Here is a 20,805-nt window from a genome sequence, read left to right on the forward strand (position 1 = left end):
AATGTCATTGGTTAAAGTGCTGATGCCATTTAATTAGATTGTTTACAAATGAAACAGGATGGCTACAAAGAGATCTTATTTTAAAAGCAGCTGATGGTTTGGCAATGAGAGAACTACAGTGGTGGAGAGACCAGGAGGCAGCTCTCAGAGAAACCAACATTACGGATGCCCTGCATGAGCCTTCTCAGTCCCAGCAGGAAGCCCACCACACTGGCTGCCCCGGCCTCCGCACTGCCTGCGCCAGGACAGCCGCCTCCCCTGCTCACCCGCCGACAACACCTAGGCTTCCTTTATCTAAAATCAGAGCATACCAGGTCTCTAGCAGAAAATCAACTAAATGTCAGGGACCTCCGAGTCATTTAAAAAGAGAAAGTGGAAGGCCATTAGGCAAGCTATGTCTGGGCTGCTAATGTAGCCCCTGCAGGGAGGGGCCAGGAGCGCTGCAGTGAGCCTCAGGTCTCGCAGGCCCAGCCCTGCTGCAGGGAGCCAGAGCACCCAGGAGACTGGTCTTGTTTCCCAGACATCACACACACACACACACACGGGGACCCTCACCTCATGTCACTTGTTTTGCTGTCCTAAATGGCTTCTTGCACCCTGACCCCTGATCCCCTGGATCCTGGAAGAAGGCAGAGAAACTGGCCTGTACAGAGACCTGCAATTCTACACTAGCTTAACAGCTACGAGACAGAAGAGGGGGACACAGAAGAGGTGGGCAAAAGCGGTCACAATGGCGGGGAATGCTTTGAATACTGGATGGTGTCCAGAGCCGCCCCGATGTCATAATTCTTGGTCTGCAGGAGCCTGGTGAGCCAGCCGCCTTCGTCAGAGAAGCCCATGGACAGCATCTGGGAGAGGGACTCAATCAGCCGTGGGTCAGCCTCTGCCAAAACAGTAAGGAAGCCATGAGGAGTGGTGCTGAGCCCTGTGAGTGACCCGAAACACACACCCTCCTGCCTTGGCCAGCGGGACCAGGGCCTGCCAGTGTCCGAGTGCCCGGAGCTCTAGCCCTCACCGGCCACAGTGGACCTGCTTTCCCTGTAAAGGGCCAATCAGTGTTTTTCACACTGCTCAGCTCTGCCACTGTGACACAGGCAGCCAGGTGGTGTGTAAACAAAACTGTTGCTGGACACTGAAACACGCATCTCATCTAACTGTCACATCTTTTGATTGAAAAATACAAGAACTACTCTTGGTCCATAGGCCACAGCTCGCCATCCCCTGCCCTAAGGCAGAGAAGACACACTGGCAGCACACAGCAGGTTGTGCACACAGACCTTGGTTTACACACGGCTGCAGTGTGACAATGAGGAGTCTCTGTCAGCTGCCCCCCCCCCCCACTGCTGCCTTCCACACCATCCACTTCAACGGTGGCTTCTGCCTGGCTCCTACAGGGATCTTGGCTATGACCCCCACTCTCAGACCAGCACTCCCTGAGGAGACACTGAAGAGGTCTGAGCCCCGTGTGAGTCGTAGGGACACACCCAGTGCTGCCCTCTCTGTGTCACACCTGCCTTAATTCCTGGTCTGCATGTTAAGTTTTAGAAACTCCCACAATTAATATTCCTGGCTCTGGAGTTTGCTTAAAGAAAAACATTTTTAGAACCCCTGCATTAGCAGAGCTTACTCACTATTGCTCAGGGTAGACATAAGAGGACAAAACCAACTCCTAATCTCCCACACCTACAGACAAGCCCTGCAGTGGAGAACGTCCCATGCTTCTGTTTGTGTCGCTGAAATCAGAAGGGGGCAGGATGCTCTGAAGGGAAAGGTAGGAATAAATACAAAACTCTTGGTTCACTTGCCTGGTGGGAGATGCGGGTACAAGGCAGCTTCCTTCAGCCCTGTGGGTCCCTCCTGGGAGGGGTCCAGAGAGCTTGGCCCTTCAGATTCTGGCATCTGTAGGGACTGGAGTTCACCTGTGGATGGGTCCACTTCTTTTGAAGACAAATGGGTCCAGTCATCGTCTCCTCCTGAACAGTTATCAGACTCCATCTGTTCCTGGAACAAAACTCACCATGAGCACACAGGAGACACGTGCAACAGGCCAAGCCTGACCATGGCACTGACTCCTGGCAACCAGTCGGGGAGCGTGCACGCACACATGTGTTTAAGGCTGCAGGGGGCTACGGGCAACAGGGAGCCACTCACAAAGACCAAGTAACTACAAAGTTCTAGCAGGTTCCCAGAGTGACTTTAATGGCACATCACTGCAGCAGCAGCAGCTCCCTTGGGTTTCATAAGTGGCTGCATAGGTGCTGAGGATGAGGCGGAGGCGCAGCTACAAATCGCTAGGCTGGTCCCAGGTGGTGGGAGGGGCACAGGCTTGCCTCAGGCCGCCCCTCGGACTCCAAGGCGATCTTTCTCATCTGCTCTGCCAGAGACTGCGTGGCGCCCTCAACATTCCCACCCGGCTTGCTGGGGTCAGAGCAGCAGCTGCTTGGCTGTGAGCTGTTCTTCTCCTCTGTGCTGGAACTCTCTGGAGACACAGGGGTCAGGCGGCTTCTTTTCCCTCCGTGCTCCACATCAATATCAACTTCGATGCCTAGAGGCCAAGGAGGAAAGAAAGCTGTGAAGCTCCCCCAAGGAGGCACCTGCGAGCAGGAGCTTAGCCCGTGGGGACTACAGACTCGCGAAGATCTCACACGTTCAGTCCCCACACGCAGGTGAGGGTCTGGATGGTGGCACTCAGCGTGTGGATGCAGGGCCTAGGTTCTCCTACCCAGCTCAACCCCGGAATCACAGTCAGTATGGGACTAGACGATGCAAACCTGTGAGTCCGAGGCTTCTCCCAATATCCCAGCTACAAATCTCTCTGGCTTCTGGAAACATTCTCGGTGTGCCCGTGATACTGGAGCTTTCTCTTTCTCCAATTCAGTAAAACATTAACTTCAGCTAGCATCTAAGGTCAGCTTCTAAGCCAGAAAGTCAAGAGAGACCTTGTTTTTCCTAACCATGCAGGGTATGGGCTACACAGCAGGTAGGGCCAGGCCCTAAGTACAGGGGGAGCCAATACTTGATGTGACAGGCACCTCCAGCCACAGTGATGGGAGGCTGTGTACCTCATGACACTTGCACATAGAGGCTTTGTGCGATGACACATAACACACACCTAAACACTGGGGCTCTGCTCAGGGAGTGCACAGGCCATGCAGGCGAGGCGTGGGGCCCGACATGGCAGCACAGGGAGCCTGCACACCTCCAGGCTCACGTAACTCACCAAGGACAGGGAAGAATCACCTGCACTATTTTTGAAATTAAATAGTGTAAAAAGTCTCCATACCCACAGCTTAGAATCACCAGTTGTCAAAGGCTGTGGTGCACACTCTGCTCCCATCCCACTCCCCAAAGCCTCCCTGCACCCTTTCAGCTCATGCTGCTCTCACCTGATGATCGAGTTCACATCTGTGCATTTCCTACTCTAGACCAGCATCTGCCTCTCCTTCCTCTACCCTTTCCAAGACTCAGTTTTTTGTTAAAAGAACATTCAGTGTTTCAGCTAGTACCTCTATCTAAATGTTCTTTGCTGGGTCAAGGAGCAGACTATTTCCTTGGATAGCTTTTTGTTTTCCTACCACTGATGATGGCTTCTTTTTTTTTTTTTTTAGACGGAGTCTCGCTCTGTCGCCCAGGCTGGAGTGCAGTGCCGCAATCTCGGCTCACTGCAACCTCTGCCCACCGGGTACAAATGATTCTCCTGCCTCAGCCTCCAGAGTAGCTGGGACTACAGGCACGTGCCACCATGCTCAGCTATTTTTTATATGTTTACTGTAGAGATGGGGTTTCACCTTGTTGGCCAGGCTGATCTTGAACTCTTGACCTCAGGTGATCCGCCCGCCTCGGCCTCCCAAGGTGCTTGGATTACCGACATGAGCCACCACACCCAACCTGCCTTCTCTTTTCATTTGCTAACTTTCCCCATGTTCTCCCATAGCATCTCCATAGTTTTCTACAAACTATAGACTATTGCTCAGAGGGTGAAGTGGATCAGAGGCCCCACTGGTTCTGGTGTTTTCCATAGAGAGTGTCCCTGGCTGTGTAGCCTCCTGTTCCAGCCAGGACTGGCAGCTCTCTGGGCAGAGGCTCTGCTGCAATGCTGTGACCACCTTTACTTTCACCCTCTGTCCTATTAGGTCCCCTGTTTCCTAATACCTCTGTACTTCATTTCGGGTTTATCTCTTCATGTGGTTCAAACCAAAGTTAAAATAATTAAGACTGTATACCAGAAAGTAACTTTGTTCTGCCCTGATACTTGATCGTTTTAGATGGTTATAGATTTCTAAGCTGGACCAGGCACAGTGGCTCACGCATGTAATCCTAACACTTCAGGAGAACGTGGGAGATCTCTCGAGCCCAGTTCAAAATAGGCCTGGGCAGCATAGCAAGACCCCATCTCTACAAAAAGTTTTTTAAACAGCTGGGCACAGGCTGGGCACGGTGGCTCACACCTGTAATCCCAGCACTTTGGGAGGCCAAGGCAGGTGGATCACAAGGTCAGGAGTTCAAGACCAGCCTGGCCAAGATGGTGAAACCCCGTCTCTACTGAAAATATAAAAATTAGCCAGGTGTGGCGGCGGGTGCCTGTAATCCCAGCTACTCGGGAGGCTGAGGCAGAAAACTGCTGGAACCCAGGAGGTGGAAATTGCAGTGAGCTGAAATCACGCCACTGCACTCCAGCCTGGGCAACAGCAAGACTCCGACTCGGGTCGGGGGAGGGGGGGGTAAAAAATAAAAAAAGAAAAAAAAAATCTAGGCACAGTGGCACATGCCTGTAGTCCCAGCTACTTGGGAGGCTGAAGCATAAGGATCACTTGAGCCCACGAGGTCAAGACAGCTGTACCACTGCACTCCAGCCCAGTTGACAGTGAGACCGTTTCAAAAACAAGAGAATTCTAGGCTGAAAAGCCTTTTTAACTGATTTTTTTTTTTTTTGAGATGGAGTCTTGCCGTGTCGCCCAGGCTGGAGTGCAGTGGCCGGATCTCAGCTCACTGCAAGCTCTGCCTCCCGGGTTCACGCCATTCTCCTGCCTCAGCCTCCGGAGTAGCTGGGACTACAGGCGCCCGCCACCTCGCCCAGCTAGTTTTTTGTATTTTTTAGTAGAGACGGGGTTTCACCGTGTTAGCCAGGATGGTCTCGATCTCCTGACCTCATGATCTGCCCGTCTCAGCCTCCCAAAGTGCTGGGATTACAGGCTTGAGCCACCGTGCCCAGCCTTAACTGATTTTTTAAGTCATCAGTTGTTCCATTGTCTCCTAGCTTTTCATGATTGTTTGCTCTTTGTATTCCCAAGTATTTACAATAACCTAAAGTTTTAAAAGCCCCTTTTTATCCTCAGGGTTCTGACACTTGACAGTGATAAGCTTTGCTGTGGGGTCTTTCTCAGTCATTGTCAGGGCCGCTTTCAATCTAGAAGATAAGGTCCTCATTGCCAAGAGACTATCTTGCATTCCGTTCATTTCCTCCTTTCAGTTTTCTGTTCTTTCTGGAATTCCTACTCATCCTATATGGGGCTTCTAGACTTGTTCCTACACTAGTTTTCTTTTCTTTTGTCTCCTTCTATCTGTTTTGCTTTTGGAGTATCTCCTTGAGGCACTATTAGAATCTAAGCCTTCTTTTGAAGTTTTTTTTCTATTTACATTTTTTAATTTCAAGAACTTTCTTACTCTATTCCCTTTGTTATGCTTGTTATAGTATCCTGTTCCTTTTTCATGCAGACAATACTCTTTTGTATCTCACTGAGGGCATTAACATTCTTTTCCCTTTAAGCCCTTTTCTCCCACGTGTGGGGCCTTTCCTCAGATGGCTGGTGACCCAAGGCTGTCTGATCCCCCTGAAACACTAAGAAAAGGTTGACAGGAGCCTTCTGTGAGGCCAGCGCCATCACTAACTTCTCCTCTGCAGGGTGACTGGGGGCCTGGCAGGCAGGAGCTGTAGGACACTTCTCTGGGGGCATTCAGCCTCCCTCAGCAGGGACTCCCCATCTCCTGCCTGGCCAGGGAACTGACTGCTGGGCCCATTGCTCATTCGGGAGGCCCAGTTTCAGGCTGGTGTGCTCACCCTGCCCTGTGTTTCTAGTATCCCATGCCGAAGCTTCCCTGGGTCAGGTGCTCCTGGAATTAAACATGAGGTCTCCTTCAGTCGTTGGCAAGAGCTGTCATCTGGTCAAGTGGGCCCTGAAGTCTCTGACACTTCCTACAGGTTTTCAACCCTCCCTCCTTGTTCCTGTCCCCCATCACTCCCACCTCTTGCCTTTCCTGGTACCTGAACAGATGGTCTTGCTTCTCACCAGGATGCCCTGTTCTGGCACACAGATTTCTGAAGCTTCCCTCAGCAGGTTGCCACCCTCCCTCCATTTCCATCTTCCAAAATCCGATCACATCTTTGTCTTTTCCTCTATTACTTTGTCTATGGTATTTTCTTTTTTGTGTCAGCCCTTTCCTGCTATTTCAGTAGAGTGTAGGGGGGAGCACAGGTAAAAGCAGGCTTAACTACAAGTACCTCCATCTGTAAATTGTTTTTCTCCTTTATTCTTCCCAACGTGTGATTATGAAAAGGTTGAAGCTGCCAGGCACAGTGGCTCACGCCTGTAATCCCAGCACTTTGGGAGGCCAAGGCGGGTGGATCACCTGAGGTCAAGAGTTCGAGACCAGCCTGACCAACGTGGAGAAACCCCGTCTCTAGTAAAAATACAAAATTAGCTGAGTGTGGTGGCGCACGCCCGTAATCCCAGCTACTCAGGCGGCTGAGGCATGAGAATCGCTTGAACCCAGAGGCGGAGGTTACAGTGAGCCAAGATTGCACCATTGCACTCCAGCTTGGGCAACAAGTGCAAAAGTCTGTCTCAAAAAAAAAAAAAAAAGGTTGAAACAAATAGAAAAGTTGAAAGAATAGTACAATCAACACCCACATGCTTTTTAAATGGGTGAGTGATGAGACTTGTCTGTAAACAGGTCAGAGAAATTACAGAATTAGGATTTCTCCAACTTGATGATAAAAGCCTGAGATTTCAGGGCTTATAAGAAGACTGCTGATGGAGTAGCCATTCTTGTATTCCTTTACTTTCTTAAGAAACTTGCTTTCACTTAAAAAAAAAAAAAAAAAAAAGTGGACGATGCTTCGTGCCCTGCTGCCCCACAAAGCGTCTGCGTGTGGGTGTGTTTATCAGAGATATTGTGACCAGGAGGGGCCCTGTGGCTTCATGTCCTGCATCTCGGGGCCTGCAGCCTCCCAGCCAGGAGTAGCCTGGGTCTCAGCGGTGGCTCCCTCAGCGGGTTCTCACCGCCCCACCAAAAGGCCTTGGCACTTCACATGAAAGCCGCCGCTTGCCCCACACACACTGCCACTGGGAGGCGGCTGTTGACTCATTCCCCTTTGGGCCCTGCTCTGGGAACAGTCCCTTCTAGGCAGTTAACCTGTGAGTCATCCGGCTTATAGTTCTTCATAAAGAAAGGAAAGAAACTAGTCCTAACCTCTCTAACAGTCTAAGCCACTCCGCGACTGGCTCTCCTCAGCTGAAACCTCTCAGTCTATTTTACTAAAATCTTCCTTGTTTGTAGAGCTGCAGGCTCCTCCCTGGTTAGGAGAAAGCAATTCTATCCACTTTAAGCCTTTAGCTTTTAGTGCTCAAAGACATCTGAGCACTTGCAAGATGATTCCTGTCTGTGCCAAGTGGGGCATCCAGTTCAGTTCTGAGATGCTGCACCAGCACAGGTGGGTCTGGAGACAGTGTGACCCCCCAAGCACCTGGGCAGCCTCCCAGACAGATCCCAGGCCCCACCAACACCCACTTACCACAATCAAAAAAGGTAAGGTCTGGGGATCTGCGCTGTTTTAAAGTCTCTACCTGAACCTACACTTGCTTTTGTGACTTCCCAGGATGTCTCTCCTTTGTTCTTTGAGTGAAGGACTCTTGTTCACACCTCCAAATTCACCTGCAATTTCTCAGACCTTTACTATGCCCAGAGTGAGTTGCAGGATTGAGGCACAGCCTATCTCTCAATCATGATCTCAGTGCTCCACTGTTCTACCCTCCTTCGAAGGCATTAAGAATACTGATTCTAGGCTGGGCGCGGTGGCTCACACCTGTAATCCCAGCACTTTGGGAGGCTGAGGTGGGTGGATCACGAGGTCAGGATTTCGAGACCAGCCTGGCCAACATAGTGACACCCCCGTCTCTACTAAAAATACAAAAATTAGCCGGGCATGGTGGCGGGCACCTGTAATCCCAGCTACTCTGGAGGCTGAGGCAGGAGAATTGCTTGAACCCAGGAGGCGGAGGTTGCAGTGAGCTGAGATCACATCATTGCACTCCAGCCTGGGCTACAAGGGCAAAACTCCATCTCAAAAAACAAATTAAAAAAAAAAAACAGAATAGCGATTCTTCTTTCCTATTCTCTGACTTCGCCTCTAAACTCTAGTACAGAAAGCCATATGTGTTTGGGCTGTTTAGTTCAGCAGCAATGCCAAGATGTCACTGCTGCCTCAAAGTGGAATAAGCAAGGCTGGGCACAGTGGCTCACACCTGTAATCCCAGCACTTTGGGAGGCCAAGGCGGGTGGATCACGAGGTCAGGAGTTCAAGACCAGTCTGGCCAATGTAGTGAAACCCTGTCTCTACTAAAAAAAATACAAAAATTAGCTGGGCGTGGTCGTGGGTACCTGTAATCCTAGTTACCCAGGAGGCTGAAGCAGGGGAATCGCTTGAACCCAGGAGGTGGAGGTTGCAGTGAGCAGAGATGGTGCCACTGCACTCCAGCCTCGGCGACAGAGCAAGACTCCATCTCAAAAAAAAAAAAAAAAAAACCTGGAATGAGCAGAGTTGGAGCAGATGGCAGTCATGCCCTGTAGCCACAGGAGGCAGCAGGCAGGGTTCGGATGCCCCTCCTGGCAGCATTCTCTCAGACAACACAACCTTTGGACAGGCTGACACAGCCTGCCACTGCAGTCGCAAAAACAAGCTCACTCTTCTAGAGAGAGATGCAAGTGTCCCAGCGATCCATCTGCCATCGCGGATCCACCGTCATCTTGAACTAGAAGTTGGCTTCATTCACTGATCCTCACTGCCACATGCCTGACCCTGCAGCACCCACCCCAGATCCTTAGCCAGACACTAGCACTTTCTAAAACCCAGCAGGGAGGGGTCTCAGAGCCTGAGCTCATGCCTGGGGTCAGGTGGCACCACTCTGGGGGTACACATTGGGGTTCGCCCACCCCAGCAGACCCACTGTGCAACCTGAGGCACCAGAACTGGCTGTCACCCAGAGTACCTGCCTCCACCTTCTCCCCGCTCTGATGCAGGCCCAGCACCCAGAAGCACTGGAAAGGTTTGGGGGTTGTAAACTAAAAGAAGGAAAAGATAAATAGCATCTCAACTAACTACTACCCAGGTCCTCAACAGTCCAAATCCCAAGGCCTGGCTTAGGGGAAAATGCAGACCATTGTTCACCCAAAGGAGGGCAGTCAGAGGTGACAGGCAAGCCCTACAACCAGACCCTGGTGACCCTCCGTTACTGGGACTGTCCCAACCAAATGCTGATTCTACGTCACTCCATGCAGAAAGTTTGAGAATTCTGTCAGGGAATTCAACCGTGAGTTGCCTGTGGTCCAGCATGTAGTAAAGGTTGATTTGAGGCAGCAAATCCTCACCAGTGTCAAGGGCATGTCAATTTCCCATTTCTCTGCAGTATTCCAGGTGAAGGTGACATAAAGCGCAGGCTGAGTGAGGGAAGCACTGGGCAGGAGGCGCACTCACCCAGAGGGCTAAGGGCGGCTGCCACACTCTCCCCCACGTTCTTCAGGAAATTCACACTGGGATCCTCCGACGGACCAGAAGCTTTGATTTTTACAAAGATAAGATAAAGATATCTTTAATGCCCTGGATACCTGTCACCTTCTTGCCAAGGTCCCTGTGTTCCTGGGTGACCTTTAACCCAGACGCCTTGTCCAGGGGCCCACTCAGCATCCCCCTCTCCTCCCTCCCACTCTGCACCCCCTGGCCCTGCACCGAGAGCCTCTCCACTCTCACGCGCCGTTCCCCCTCATCCGTGACCCTGGTGCTCAGCAACCCCACAAAGGCTCAGGCTCAGTACATTGTGAATGTTGATCACATCCTTGAGTAAATATTTACTCAAAGTCAAGCAAACATCCCACCTTTGTCCCAGAGGGTGATAACATTAATAAAATCAGAATCCAAAAAATCTAGACTGCAAAGCTAAGGGTAAGTCTTTAACGTACAACTATGTTTAAAAGGACTTGAGAAACTTTGGCTCTGATCTTCCTGACAACCATCACAAAAGAGAACAAAGTGCATCAAAAACCCTGGGCTGGAAGGGCCTCCCTGCCTGCACCTCACAGCACCTGGACAGGGCAGCCTCCTGCGGTGGGAAGGGCTATGCAGGTGAATTTGTGGCTTCAGGCACTCACACCTCAGTTTCCCTGTTTGGGAAATGCAGAGCATACTCCCCACTTTGCAGGGTTCTTGTGCGATTGTAGGACACCGGGAAGGTGGGGAGGTATCCTAAATTCTTGCCTTGCACACATGCTTTGCACAAGGGCTCTGCGCACAGGCTGCCTGACTACTGTCACCATTCAGAAGCCGGTTCCAACGCAAGCCTCACCTGATTCCGCTGTGGGACCAGGGCGGGCATCCCCTGCACGAGGAGGACGTGGGCTCCAGTTTCCCGGTGGGCCCATTTCCCATCCTGGCCACCCGAAGTGCCCGTGTTTCAGCTTCCGGAGCCAGCGGCTATGCGAGAAGCCCTGGAGAAGGAATTAGCAGAGGGGCAGGCAGTGAGCAGGTCAAGGTTCCTGCCACCCTGAGCCCACCCCAGGCCTGCCCAGAGGGCCTGCTCACCTCAGACAGGTGCCCGAAGGGGCTGGGGAACTCCAGCTTGGTGTGGCCCTGGTGCAAGCCCTTTCCCTCACAGACGCTACACAAGTCGTAGTCTGGACAGACGCTGCACTTGTAGCGGGTTCCTACCACGGGCCCGTTGCAGCCATCACAGATCACATTGGGGTGCACCATGTTGCGGGGCGCCTCCTGAGCACACGGTGGGCGGTGGTCCCGCCGACACTCTTTTTTCTCTACAGGAAGGGCAGAGAGAGCTGCTAGGGTGCGGCCCCCTAAAGTGCTCCCCTGGGCCTCCTCTCCAGCATGGAGTCCACACAAAATTCAGCTGCTTAGGAGGTGAGGGCAGCAAAGCAACCAAGAACCTGCTAGGAGGTTCCCAGTCCCTGTGTCTGTTACCTGGGAACTGTGGCCCAGGCAGCAGAGCAGCAGCAAGGAGCCTGGTCTGTACGGCTTTGGCCTTGCTTTTCACCCAAGCACCGCGGCAGCAGACCTCATCCCTAGGGTGAACACGGGCTCCTCCTCAGGTCAGGCACAGCACTTAGTATGTCTTTTTTTTTTTGACACAGAGTCTCACTCTGTCGCCTAGGCTGGAGTGCAGTCGTGTGATTCTGGCTCGCGGCAACCTCTGCTCTCCAGGTTTAAGCGATTCTGGTCTCAGCCTCTTGAGTAGCTGGGACTAGAAGCGCACACCACCACACCCAGCTAATTTTTGTATCTTTAGTAGAGACAAGGTTTCACCATGTTGGCCAGGCTGGTCTTAAACTCCTGACCTCAGGTGATCTGCCTGCCTCGGCCTCCCAAAGTGCTGGAATTACAGGCGCGAGCCACCACACCTGGCCTATGTCCCTGTCTTAAAAAGCCCTCAAATTACGGACCCCTTCATTGGTGGAACATCAAGCCTTGTTTTTCACTCAGCAGGGAACTGAGTACAAGCTGAGCTGGCTTCAGGCAGCCCCCAGAGCAGCTCCTTACCTTTAATGTAGATTCGAAAGATGTCATCTTTCACGTAGGACATGGCCATCGTCAACTCCTCGTCACTGGAAAAGGCAACCAAGTCCCCGTCCTCATCTAGATTGTTTAAAAGACAGCACATGAGCACCCAGAGGTTCTCAGCTGGACATAAGCTGCTGGAATGGGCTGAGGCCAGATGAAAGGGACACTCACAGGGCTATGAACTGGAGCACACCTACTTGAGCCACAGAGGGCAGGAGTGAGAGGCAAGACTGCCCCCTTGCTCTGGCACCTCCTGGAAGGTGAGTGCTCCAACCTGGGTCCTGGACCACAGCCACATGCAGGGGGTGGAGGGCCCTGGACCACAGGGGCAACAGCAGCTTCGGCTGCTGCACTTATTTAGATTCGGGCCAGCTTCCTCTTCAGAAACGTGCCACCTCATTCCACATCCGACCAGGCCCATGTCCATCTTCAACTGTGGGAGACCCCTGCCTGTGACCTGCTTCTGAGGGGCCCAGCCCCACAAAGGCCTTAGACTTCTAGTGGCTTGGGAGTAAAGGAGACGAGGGCATCTGTCTACTTCCTTCCCTTACAAAGCTAAAAAACATGTATTTGTAATGTAGTCTGCAGTTGTGACAGATACACGTGAGCTCAAAGGGCTTTAAAGCACAACCGTGCAGACCAAACCACACCATCCACTGTGGGAACAGGTGTGGCACCCAAAGATGCAAACAGCCCAAATGTCTGTCAGCTAATGAACAGGTAAAACATACAACAGAATATTATTCCTCCAAAAAAAACCGAAGTACTGATGTGTGCCACAACATTGAACACACTACACTAAGTGAAAAAAAGACTACTTCTATTTACATGAAATGCCCAGGATTGCAACAGGAATAGATACAGAAAGGAGGTGAGTGGTTGCTGGGGGTATGTGGATAGGGGGTGATAAAAAGTATGTATGGCGTTTATAAGGTGATGAAAAGCTCTCAGATTGAATATCGTCCACAAACCTATGAAAATGGTGAAAACCACTGACTTGTACACTAAATGGGTGAACCCTTATGCCAGTTACAGCTCAAAATCACAATTTTTTTTTTAAGAACAGGAGAGGGCCTGGCAGGCTGGCAGCACTCCAGAGGGAGGTCCTAGCACTACCAGCTCCCAGGGGCCGGCCTTGGCCACCTCCCTAACCCCACCCCCAGCAGCCACTGGTCACACCAGCGCAGCAGGAAACAGTTCCTGGGCTTCTGTGCCCACACCAACACTTCTGAAGAACGTTCTCGTCTGGTCCCTCTCTCCACTTGCCAATGGGGTAACATCTGTACTCGACCTGGCCTGGAGCGTTCCTCGGGCAATCAGTGCCCTCCTCCCAGGCGCTGTCGCGGCGCTCCCGAGTCCCCCGCACCCCCGCGCTTGTTTACCCGCGTCACTCCCTCCCCTCCGCCGGCGCTCCCTGGGCTCCTCCGGGGCATTATCTGAACCCACCACCTGGCGCAGCAAGATGTCAGTGTAACCCGAGTGCCCGCCTGACCACCCAGTTCCCGCGGAGAGCCAGAGAGTTCGCCCCGGCGCGTCCTGGCCAAAATCCCCAACAGCGCGGGGGAGGTGGGGGTCTGACGCTCCCAGGCTCGAGCCCCCGGCCCGCAGGGCTCCACCGCCCCAAGGGGCCACAGCTGAACAGCGAGTCCCGGCCTTGGTCACCACGCCAGTCACCAGGCTGGCACCCAAGGCCGAACTGGGGACCCATGCAGGCCACCGCCATCCAGGGAGCAGCCAGAGCAGACCCCTCACGGCCCACCAGGCGTCGCCGAGAAGCGAGAGGTCAGCCACCCCGCGGCAGGAGGCCGGGCCCGGCCTGCGTCACCGTCCCCGCCCTGCCCGGCCCGCTCACCGCGGTAGTGCGCCTGGAAGCCGCCGGGCCGCAGCGCGGGGAACAGGGCGGCCACCCGGCTCAGCAGCCGCTCGCAGGGCCCCGGACCTGCCGCGTCCTCGGCTTCCGTCTCAGGCTCGGGGCTGAAGCAGAAGCTGAAGCGGCGGATCTCGCGCGCCGCGTCCTCCTTGCCCAGAAGGTAGGCCTTCACGGTGAGGGACGACATAGCGAACGGCGAGCTGAGGGAAAACTGGCCGTCCGGGTCGGGGCCGCCGCGCGGCTTCTGTAGGAGCGCGGAGGCCCCGCCCCGCCTCGAGAGGGGCGGAGTCTGTCGCGCCCTCCCAGCCTCAGCCACGGGCGTCGCGGCGCGAGAGCCGCCCTGCAGAGGCCCTTTCAGTACTAACCCCTTCCCCGCTACCCTTCGCTCCAGGTCTCCCGGCCCCTCATTGCTGACCCCTCTCTTCACTGCCCCAGTGCACCAAGGACCCCAAGAAACCGGCCCTGGCACTCACATAGGCCTGGGCTCCAGCCTCTGCACCTGGGATCAGGGGACTGTCCAGCCCCTCGCCCCTCCCAGGTTTGGGCCTGGTCATGACTCAGCAATATCCTCCGTTGGGGGTACCCAGTGCGGAGAGAGCTGACACAGCCCCCATATCAGGAGGCTGCTAGGTCGCCCAGTGGGCACTGCTGGTCAGAACAAGCTGGCTCTCAGGGTGCTGTTCTGACCCTGCCATGGTCAGCCTCCAGCGGGGGCAGCCGTCTTACAGCGCGTGGCACCCTCGCTGGTGGCCCCTAACTGGGTTGAGGGACGGACCCCGTCTCTGGCCTGAGCACCAGAGAAGTTCCCAGTTTAATAGGAGTGGAGTTGAGAGGTGCTTGAGGACCAGCTAAGGTCTCCTGAATGTCAGTGGTCGCCAAATGTTCACTGTGGCCCAAGCGACTCCTTATGGGCTCCTCAATTCAGCCGGCAGTGCCCATGGCCCTGTGGGGGCTCAGGTCCGTTGGCTTTGTGGGCAGCCAAGGGTGTCAGGCAACAGCCTCCTCAGCTAGGAATGAAGAAACTCTACTTTATGCCACCAAAGTAACCTGTCCGCCAGAACTGGGGCAAGGAGAGGGGCAGGACGGGTGGTCACCCTCCGGAGCCTCCCAGGAAAGGTCCTGTGAGTAGGAGGTCAGAACCTGCTGGGTCCAACTCATGCCATTTCAGGCCAGGGCTTGCAGGAGTTGGAGAAACGTCCCCCCAGCGGGGGAAACCCAAACGGAGGGAAGGGTGGCTGGATGGGGCCATTCAGGTGCGAAGGTGATGTGTGGGTGCGCGCACAGCAGGGGCTGGCCCACAGGTGTGAACCATCCTTCCGGGAGAGCCTGAAGTGGGCAAGTCTTCCGCCCTGCCCAGAGCAGCACCCTCTGTGGAGAGGGCTCAGGCCTCTCCCTGCATCCAGATGGGGAGAGTGGAAAGTGCCCCAGGGCCTGCTGGGGCCACTGCCTTGCAGACAAGGGCAGGGGACACAGAGGGGCGTGCAGGCAGAGGCTGCGGCCTACAGACAGGTGCTGGCCAAGCATGAGTCAGCAGCCCAGGCGCCTGAGAGCCACGTGGCCCCCGCCGAGGGCCGGCCTTCCTGCCCCAGCCCCTGGCTATGGCTCGGTCTGAGCAGGGTGAGGGACACAAGGAAACCCCTCTGGCTCTGGGAACATAGCTTTGAGCTCCCCCAAGAAGGAGCTCCTTTGCCTTCTCGCCATTGGGCCCGGTTTGGGATCGGGGGAAGTTTCCGCGGGGGCTGGGGGCAGGTGAAGAGACTGGGGGTGGGGGGGGAGAAGGAAGCACAGAAGGGGTGTCCTTGGTAAGCTGGGGTGGAGACCCCGGCTCTGGCCCTTCCCCGCACGCCTTGTAGCCCCAGCGGCCGCCCTGCCCCCATGCGAGGCCAAGGCCTCCCGGAGGTAAACAAGCCGCGGTGGGGAACCCCCTGGCAGGGCCCTCCCTCCCGCCGCGGAGGTCAGGTGGTCTGGCCGGCAGTGAGTCAGCGTCCCATGACTGTTGTCGTAATAGGGGGATCCCCGGCCCCTGCTGCCACCCATCTCAGTGACCTCTTACCTGGAGGCTGGGCTGGGCAGTGGCTCCGGGGTCACTGTGAGTCCCCTGATCAGGAAGAGCGTGCAGCGGCCGAAGCCAACCAGACCCTGTCCCCCTTCTCCCGTCTGACTCCTTCCCCTTTCCCCATGCAGTCCCACCCCGCAAGCTCCCCGCGTCCATTGGCCCCCTTCCCACCCTCCAGGGCCCCCTTCCCACCCTCCAGGGCCCGGCGTGTATGCCCAGGGAAAGCTTGCCACCTGAGTTGGAGACCCACTATGGACCAGGGTCTCATTTCCTCATCTTTCAAATGGGGCTGAAGTGGGAGGACTTGCGCTGCCTTACCAGGCCATGGCCCATGAGTGTGCGAGTTGTTTAGCTGCTTTTGGGGCTGTAAGCTGGGGGGTCAGGGCAGGGCAGAGACTGCAGGGGGCCTGAGGTGAAAGAGTGGGGAGGGCAGGAGAGGCCTGAGCCAAGCACCCAGTGGTCCCGGGAGACCAGGCGGTTGGCCACAGGGTTGGTCTGGTTCTGTCTGTTGCTGCCCCGTGTGTTGTAACCATCTGGTCAGTTCCCCCTTCCCCCTTCCCAAATAATCCCATACCTTGGCAGTGGTGTTCCCAGGTTCACTTCTTTTCTTTGGGGTGTGGAGTCAAGTGTCCAAGTGGGTGCTGGGGCAGCCAGAGACAGGGCCACTGAGGGATTCAGGCTGCACTGCTCTGGGCCATCTTTAGGGAGACTGACAATCACAGAGGACACAGTGCCTCCAGGCCCAGCCCTAGGCCCAGGGGATGAGTTCCTCTGCGGAGGTCCGGGTCTGTGAGGGGACCTCCAGGCCTTCTGCACTGCAGCCACTCCCTTCCACTCACATGGGAGGGCCACAGCCCTCCCTACCATCTTCCAAATCATGCCAGCTCATTCTACCTGGTGACTTGTCCCTGGCTCTCCCTCTGGTCCAAAACCCTTTCCCCTCCTGCCCTACAAGGCAACTTCCCACCCTAAATGTCCCCACCTCAGTGGGGCCTGCCTTGACCACTCCCTAGGAAAAATCCCCAGCCACTAGACATCACTTTTTTTTTTCTTTTTTTTGAGACAGTCTCACTCTGTCACCCAGGCTGAAGTGCAGTGGCATGATCCTGGCTCACTGCAACCTTTGCCTCCCAGGTTCAAGCAATTCTCCTGCTCCTGCCTCAGCCTCCCAAATAGCTGGGATTACAGGTGCCTGTCATCAAGCCTTGCTAATTTTTGTATTTTTAGTAGAGACAGGTGTCAGTGTGTTGGCCAGGATGGTCTTGAACTCCTGACCTCAAGTGATCCGCCCACCTCAGCCTCCCAACGTGCTGGCACTGAAGGCTGAGCCACCTGCCAGGCCAGACATCACCCCCTTTTAGCCCTTTCAGACAAGCCCAAAGCCCAGGCAAGAGGTGTTGGGACCATGGGAGGGGGCACGCCCACAAGGCCTTTGCAAAGATCTTTCTGAAAGAAAAGGAGTTCAAGTCATGGACTGACATGGTTAGAGAATTTGGTGATGCCAAGTTGTCAGGCGTGAGAACCCCAGGGACCCACTCCTACTGGAAGGCCAGAGCTACAGAAAGAGGTCCTCCTGACTGTCGGAATTTCTCCAAATAATTTCAAATGTAGCCTGCCTGGGGACAGGGGCGAGATCCTGGGCCCTCAGGGGCACTGAGGGGTCGCCCATGTGGGGGAACATTGCCACATGGGGGCGGCCCTCCCCAACCCCGGAGTGGGGAAAAGGGGGAGGGATGGAGGACGAAGCAGGGCCGTGTCTGAACGCACAACGCGGAGCAGGAACCACAGCCCTGGTCCCCAGAAAGCGCGTGCGGCCCAGGGCAGAACCTGCTGGGGTTCCAGCTCGGGCGCAAGGGACGTGGGGTCACTGGAAGACGGGAAGCGGGCCGCCCGTGGGGAGGAGACTGGACCCGACCCCGGCCCGCCCTACCGCAGTGGCGACGCCAGCGCTGCGCCAGGCGTGTCCCGGCCCCCGGCGCGCCCCCGGCCCAACCGAGCACGCCGCGGGCGCTTCCCCTGCCCCGGGCAGGAAGCCTCCCACCCGCGTCGGAAGTGGCCTGCCCAGGGCCACCGGCCTGCAAGTCCCCGTGTTCTCGAGGTCCCTGCCTCGTTGTCCCGCGCACCTGTAGCCGGCGGGAGGGGCTGAGAGGAGGGTTGCGCTGGGACCTAAGGCCCCGCCCCCTCGCCAGCCTCTGCCTTCCTCGGTCACCGGGTGGCATTGCTGGGGTACCCCAAAGCATAGGGTTAGCCTGAGTGTGGAAGGTCCTGAAAAGACAGGCCGGGGGCGACAAGGAGTAGGGAGGGTGGCTGGGGGAAGACGGCAAAGTGACCCCAGAAGGGTCCAGGCGCCCCAAGCCCATCGAAGACTGGAGGCCCTCAGTGAGGCCTGGAGGGACTGTGGGAAAAGAAGCTCAAGAAGGGGAATCTGGAGCGAGGTGGGGGAGAGGTCATCATGGCCTTCTCTAGGAGCACCAGCCCCAGACAGAGCGGTGACAGGCTGCATCGGGGGTACCCCGTCTATCCTGAATTGGTCAGCAGTGTGGAATCCCGTGGAGGGGGCTGCCCCCGGAGCAGGAGCAATGGCCCTCTCCCTCCCCTCCACTTGCTCCCCTCGAAAACCTTCTGGAAGAGGCCGGGCGCGGTGGCTCACGCCTGTAATCCCAGCACTGGTAGCCAAGGCGGGCGGATCATGAGGTCAGGAGTTTGAGACCAGCCTGGCCAACAGAGTGAAACCCCGCCTCTACTAAAAATGCAAAAAATTAGCTGGGCGTGGTGGCGGGTGCCTGTAGTCCCAGCTAGTCAGGAGACTGAGGCAAGAGAATTGCTTGAGCCTCGGTGGCAGAGGTTGCAGTGAGCTGGAATGGTGCCACTGCACTCTAATCTGGGTGTCTCAAAAAAAAAAAAAACAAAACAAAACAAAGAAAAGAAAACCTTCTGGAAGAATTATCTGACTTTGAGGATCTAACCCTTCTTGCTCCCAATGCTTCCTAGCAGGGCCTGCACCCCAGGGCGGGTACTTACTGCAGTCCCCCACCTCCAGCTCTGCATACCCACAGCCCAGTGCCCGCTCTTCCCCCTCAGCCTCCCGACCAGACTCAGCTCTTCAACCTCCCTGGAGTCCCTGTGCACCTATTTTGTTCTGTGCCTGTCCCTGCCCTGACTGTGTGGGCTCAGGTAGCTTTGTGGGGTGTGTGGATGTTGTGTGGGAGTGTATGTGTGCCCCATGTGTCCCATGTGTTATAACCCTGATGGTCTGGAGCAGAAGGCGTGGGGTCATCTGTGGATGAAGGTGTGGGGTCATCTGTGGATGAAGGGTGGTATTCAAGCAGGGTCCCCACCTGTGTTAAGCCACCACGTACTTTTGCGTACAGGTAGGGTGAGGTAAACCTACGACCCAAGCTTGGCCAACCAGAGCATTTGTAGCACCCTGGGTCAGGGATGACATGTGACCCACGCTGGCGGATGAAATGCACACTGGGGCCATCTGCAAGCAGGAGCCTTGGGGAGGGGGGAATCCTGAGCAGATCAAAGCTTGATCTCAGTATCTGACTCCTGGATCCAGGCTGGCCTAATGCTGGATTATCAAATGGCTTAACCCAGTGGATTGTGGTTTTGGTCAGTTGTATCCAAGAGTAGTGACCCATGCCGTATACCCCATGCCTGTTCCAAGTTTTCTTTTCTTTTTTTTTTTTTTTCAAGACAGAGTCTTGCTTTGTTGCCCAGGCTGGAGTACAGTGGCTTGATCTCTGCTCACTGCAAACTCCACCTCCCGAGTTCAAGCAATTATGGTGCCTCAGCCTCCCAAGTAGCTGGGATTACAGGTGCCCATCACCACATCCCGCTAATCTTTATACTTTTAGTAGAGATGGGGTTTCACCATTTGGCCAGGCTGGTCTTGAACTCTTGGCCTCAAGTTATCCACCCGACTCAGCCTCCCAAAGTACTGGGATTGTGAGCTACCATATCCGGCCTGCTCTAGGGTTCCTGATGGCAGTCACGGTCACAATACAAGCCAGAAATGGTCTCAATACAGGCCAGAAACCTGGGAGTCAGCTATGACCATGTGCCCCCCCTCAAGCCACCAGCAGTTCCTGTTGATTGTACTTTCTGGCAGTAGCAACGGTAATAATACACATGTAGCACATCTTTTATGCCAGGAAACATTCTAAATATTTTAATTTTTAGAGACAAGGCCTCACTTTGATCCCCAGTCTGGAGTGTAGTGGTATGATCACGGTTCATGGCAGCCATGATCTTCTTGGGCTCAAGCGATCCTCCCACCTCAGCCTCCTAAAAGTGCTGGGATTAGAGGTGTGAGCCACCTCACCCAGCTTGAATATTTTTCTGCATATTAACTCACCTGTTCCCTTGAGGTGAGACCATATGATTAATTCTGGCCAAGGACCTGAGTTGGAAGAGCCATATGTCACCTATACACCAAGCATTTATTTATTGGCCAGTATTTATTTGCCAAGCATTTATTTATTTGCCAAAGCTTCTAGAGCTCTCTTTCTCTTTGCCAAGAAAGCCTGTGATTTTCACATGGTTATTCCTGTAGGCTGGGCAGGAACTGCGATGAGCAGAGACCCCAGGGGACCCTTGATGGGTATACAGCTTTGAGTATACTTGTATTAGATCAGAGAAATCAGGGGTGGTTAGAGCAGCATAATCAAGCCTATCCTGACTGGTTATTATCCCCACAGGCTCAGAAGGGACTAAGTTGCTGTAGCGGACAGAAGCAGAATTATGAACCCAGAAGGGCCATTCCCTAGGACATCTTGACCTCAGTGATGTGCATTCTCCAAAGACTGTCCTGAATCCATCTCCTTCTCCTAATCTCCATTCCCCACCCCTCTGACCCTCCATTCCAGACTTTCTCCTGGATGGTTATGTCAGGGAGGATAAAGCTTTTCCTCTACCCTCTTAGATGCAGCATCTGGGGGCCTGCAAATTAAATTGACAAAAGACAAATTAGCAAGAGAAATGGAGTTGTGTAGCTTTTAGTTTTTTGTTTGAGATGGAGTCAGTATTGCCCAG

At 54.7% G+C, this 20,805-nt stretch overlaps 1 protein-coding gene across 2 annotated transcripts; it reads right to left on the reverse strand.

Moving 5' to 3' along the window:
* Positions 1-7: 7 nt before the first annotated feature.
* SQSTM1 (sequestosome 1) lies at positions 8-14,068 on the reverse strand. 2 transcript variants are annotated; one of them, XM_023193700.3, is made up of 8 exons: positions 13,695-14,068; positions 11,822-11,917; positions 10,853-11,082; positions 10,617-10,758; positions 9,752-9,832; positions 2,331-2,545; positions 1,806-2,001; positions 8-883 (listed from the first exon to the last, which is right to left on the reverse strand). In XM_023193700.3, the coding sequence occupies exons 1-8, from the start codon at positions 13,897-13,899 to the stop codon at positions 726-728; spliced, it is 1,323 nt and encodes a 440-aa protein (XP_023049468.2). In that variant the 5' UTR covers positions 13,900-14,068; the 3' UTR covers positions 8-725. The 2 variants fall into 2 exon arrangements, with proteins under 2 accessions (XP_023049468.2, XP_023049469.2); XM_023193701.3 differs by lacking the exon at positions 9,752-9,832 and having other exon boundaries at positions 335-883.
* Between the last annotated feature and the right edge of the window lie 6,737 nt (positions 14,069-20,805).

The sequence above is a fragment of the Piliocolobus tephrosceles genome, chromosome 4, assembly GCF_002776525.5.
Source record: "Piliocolobus tephrosceles isolate RC106 chromosome 4, ASM277652v3, whole genome shotgun sequence".
Taxonomy (NCBI): Eukaryota; Metazoa; Chordata; class Mammalia; order Primates; family Cercopithecidae; genus Piliocolobus; species Piliocolobus tephrosceles.

Bases quoted from the DNA above. Each gene is read 5' to 3' on its own strand.
- SQSTM1 (XM_023193700.3), bottom strand. From the start codon at position 13,899: ATGTCGTCCCTCACCGTGAAGGCCTACCTTCTGGGCAAGGAGGACGCG. The intron at 11,083-11,821 runs GTAAGGAGCTGC...CCCTTCCTGTAG, and splicing joins CTTTCGAATCTACATTAAAG to AGAAAAAAGAGTGTCGGCGG. The intron at 10,759-10,852 runs GTGAGCAGGCCC...TTCCTTCTCCAG, and splicing joins CCTTCGGGCACCTGTCTGAG to GGCTTCTCGCATAGCCGCTG.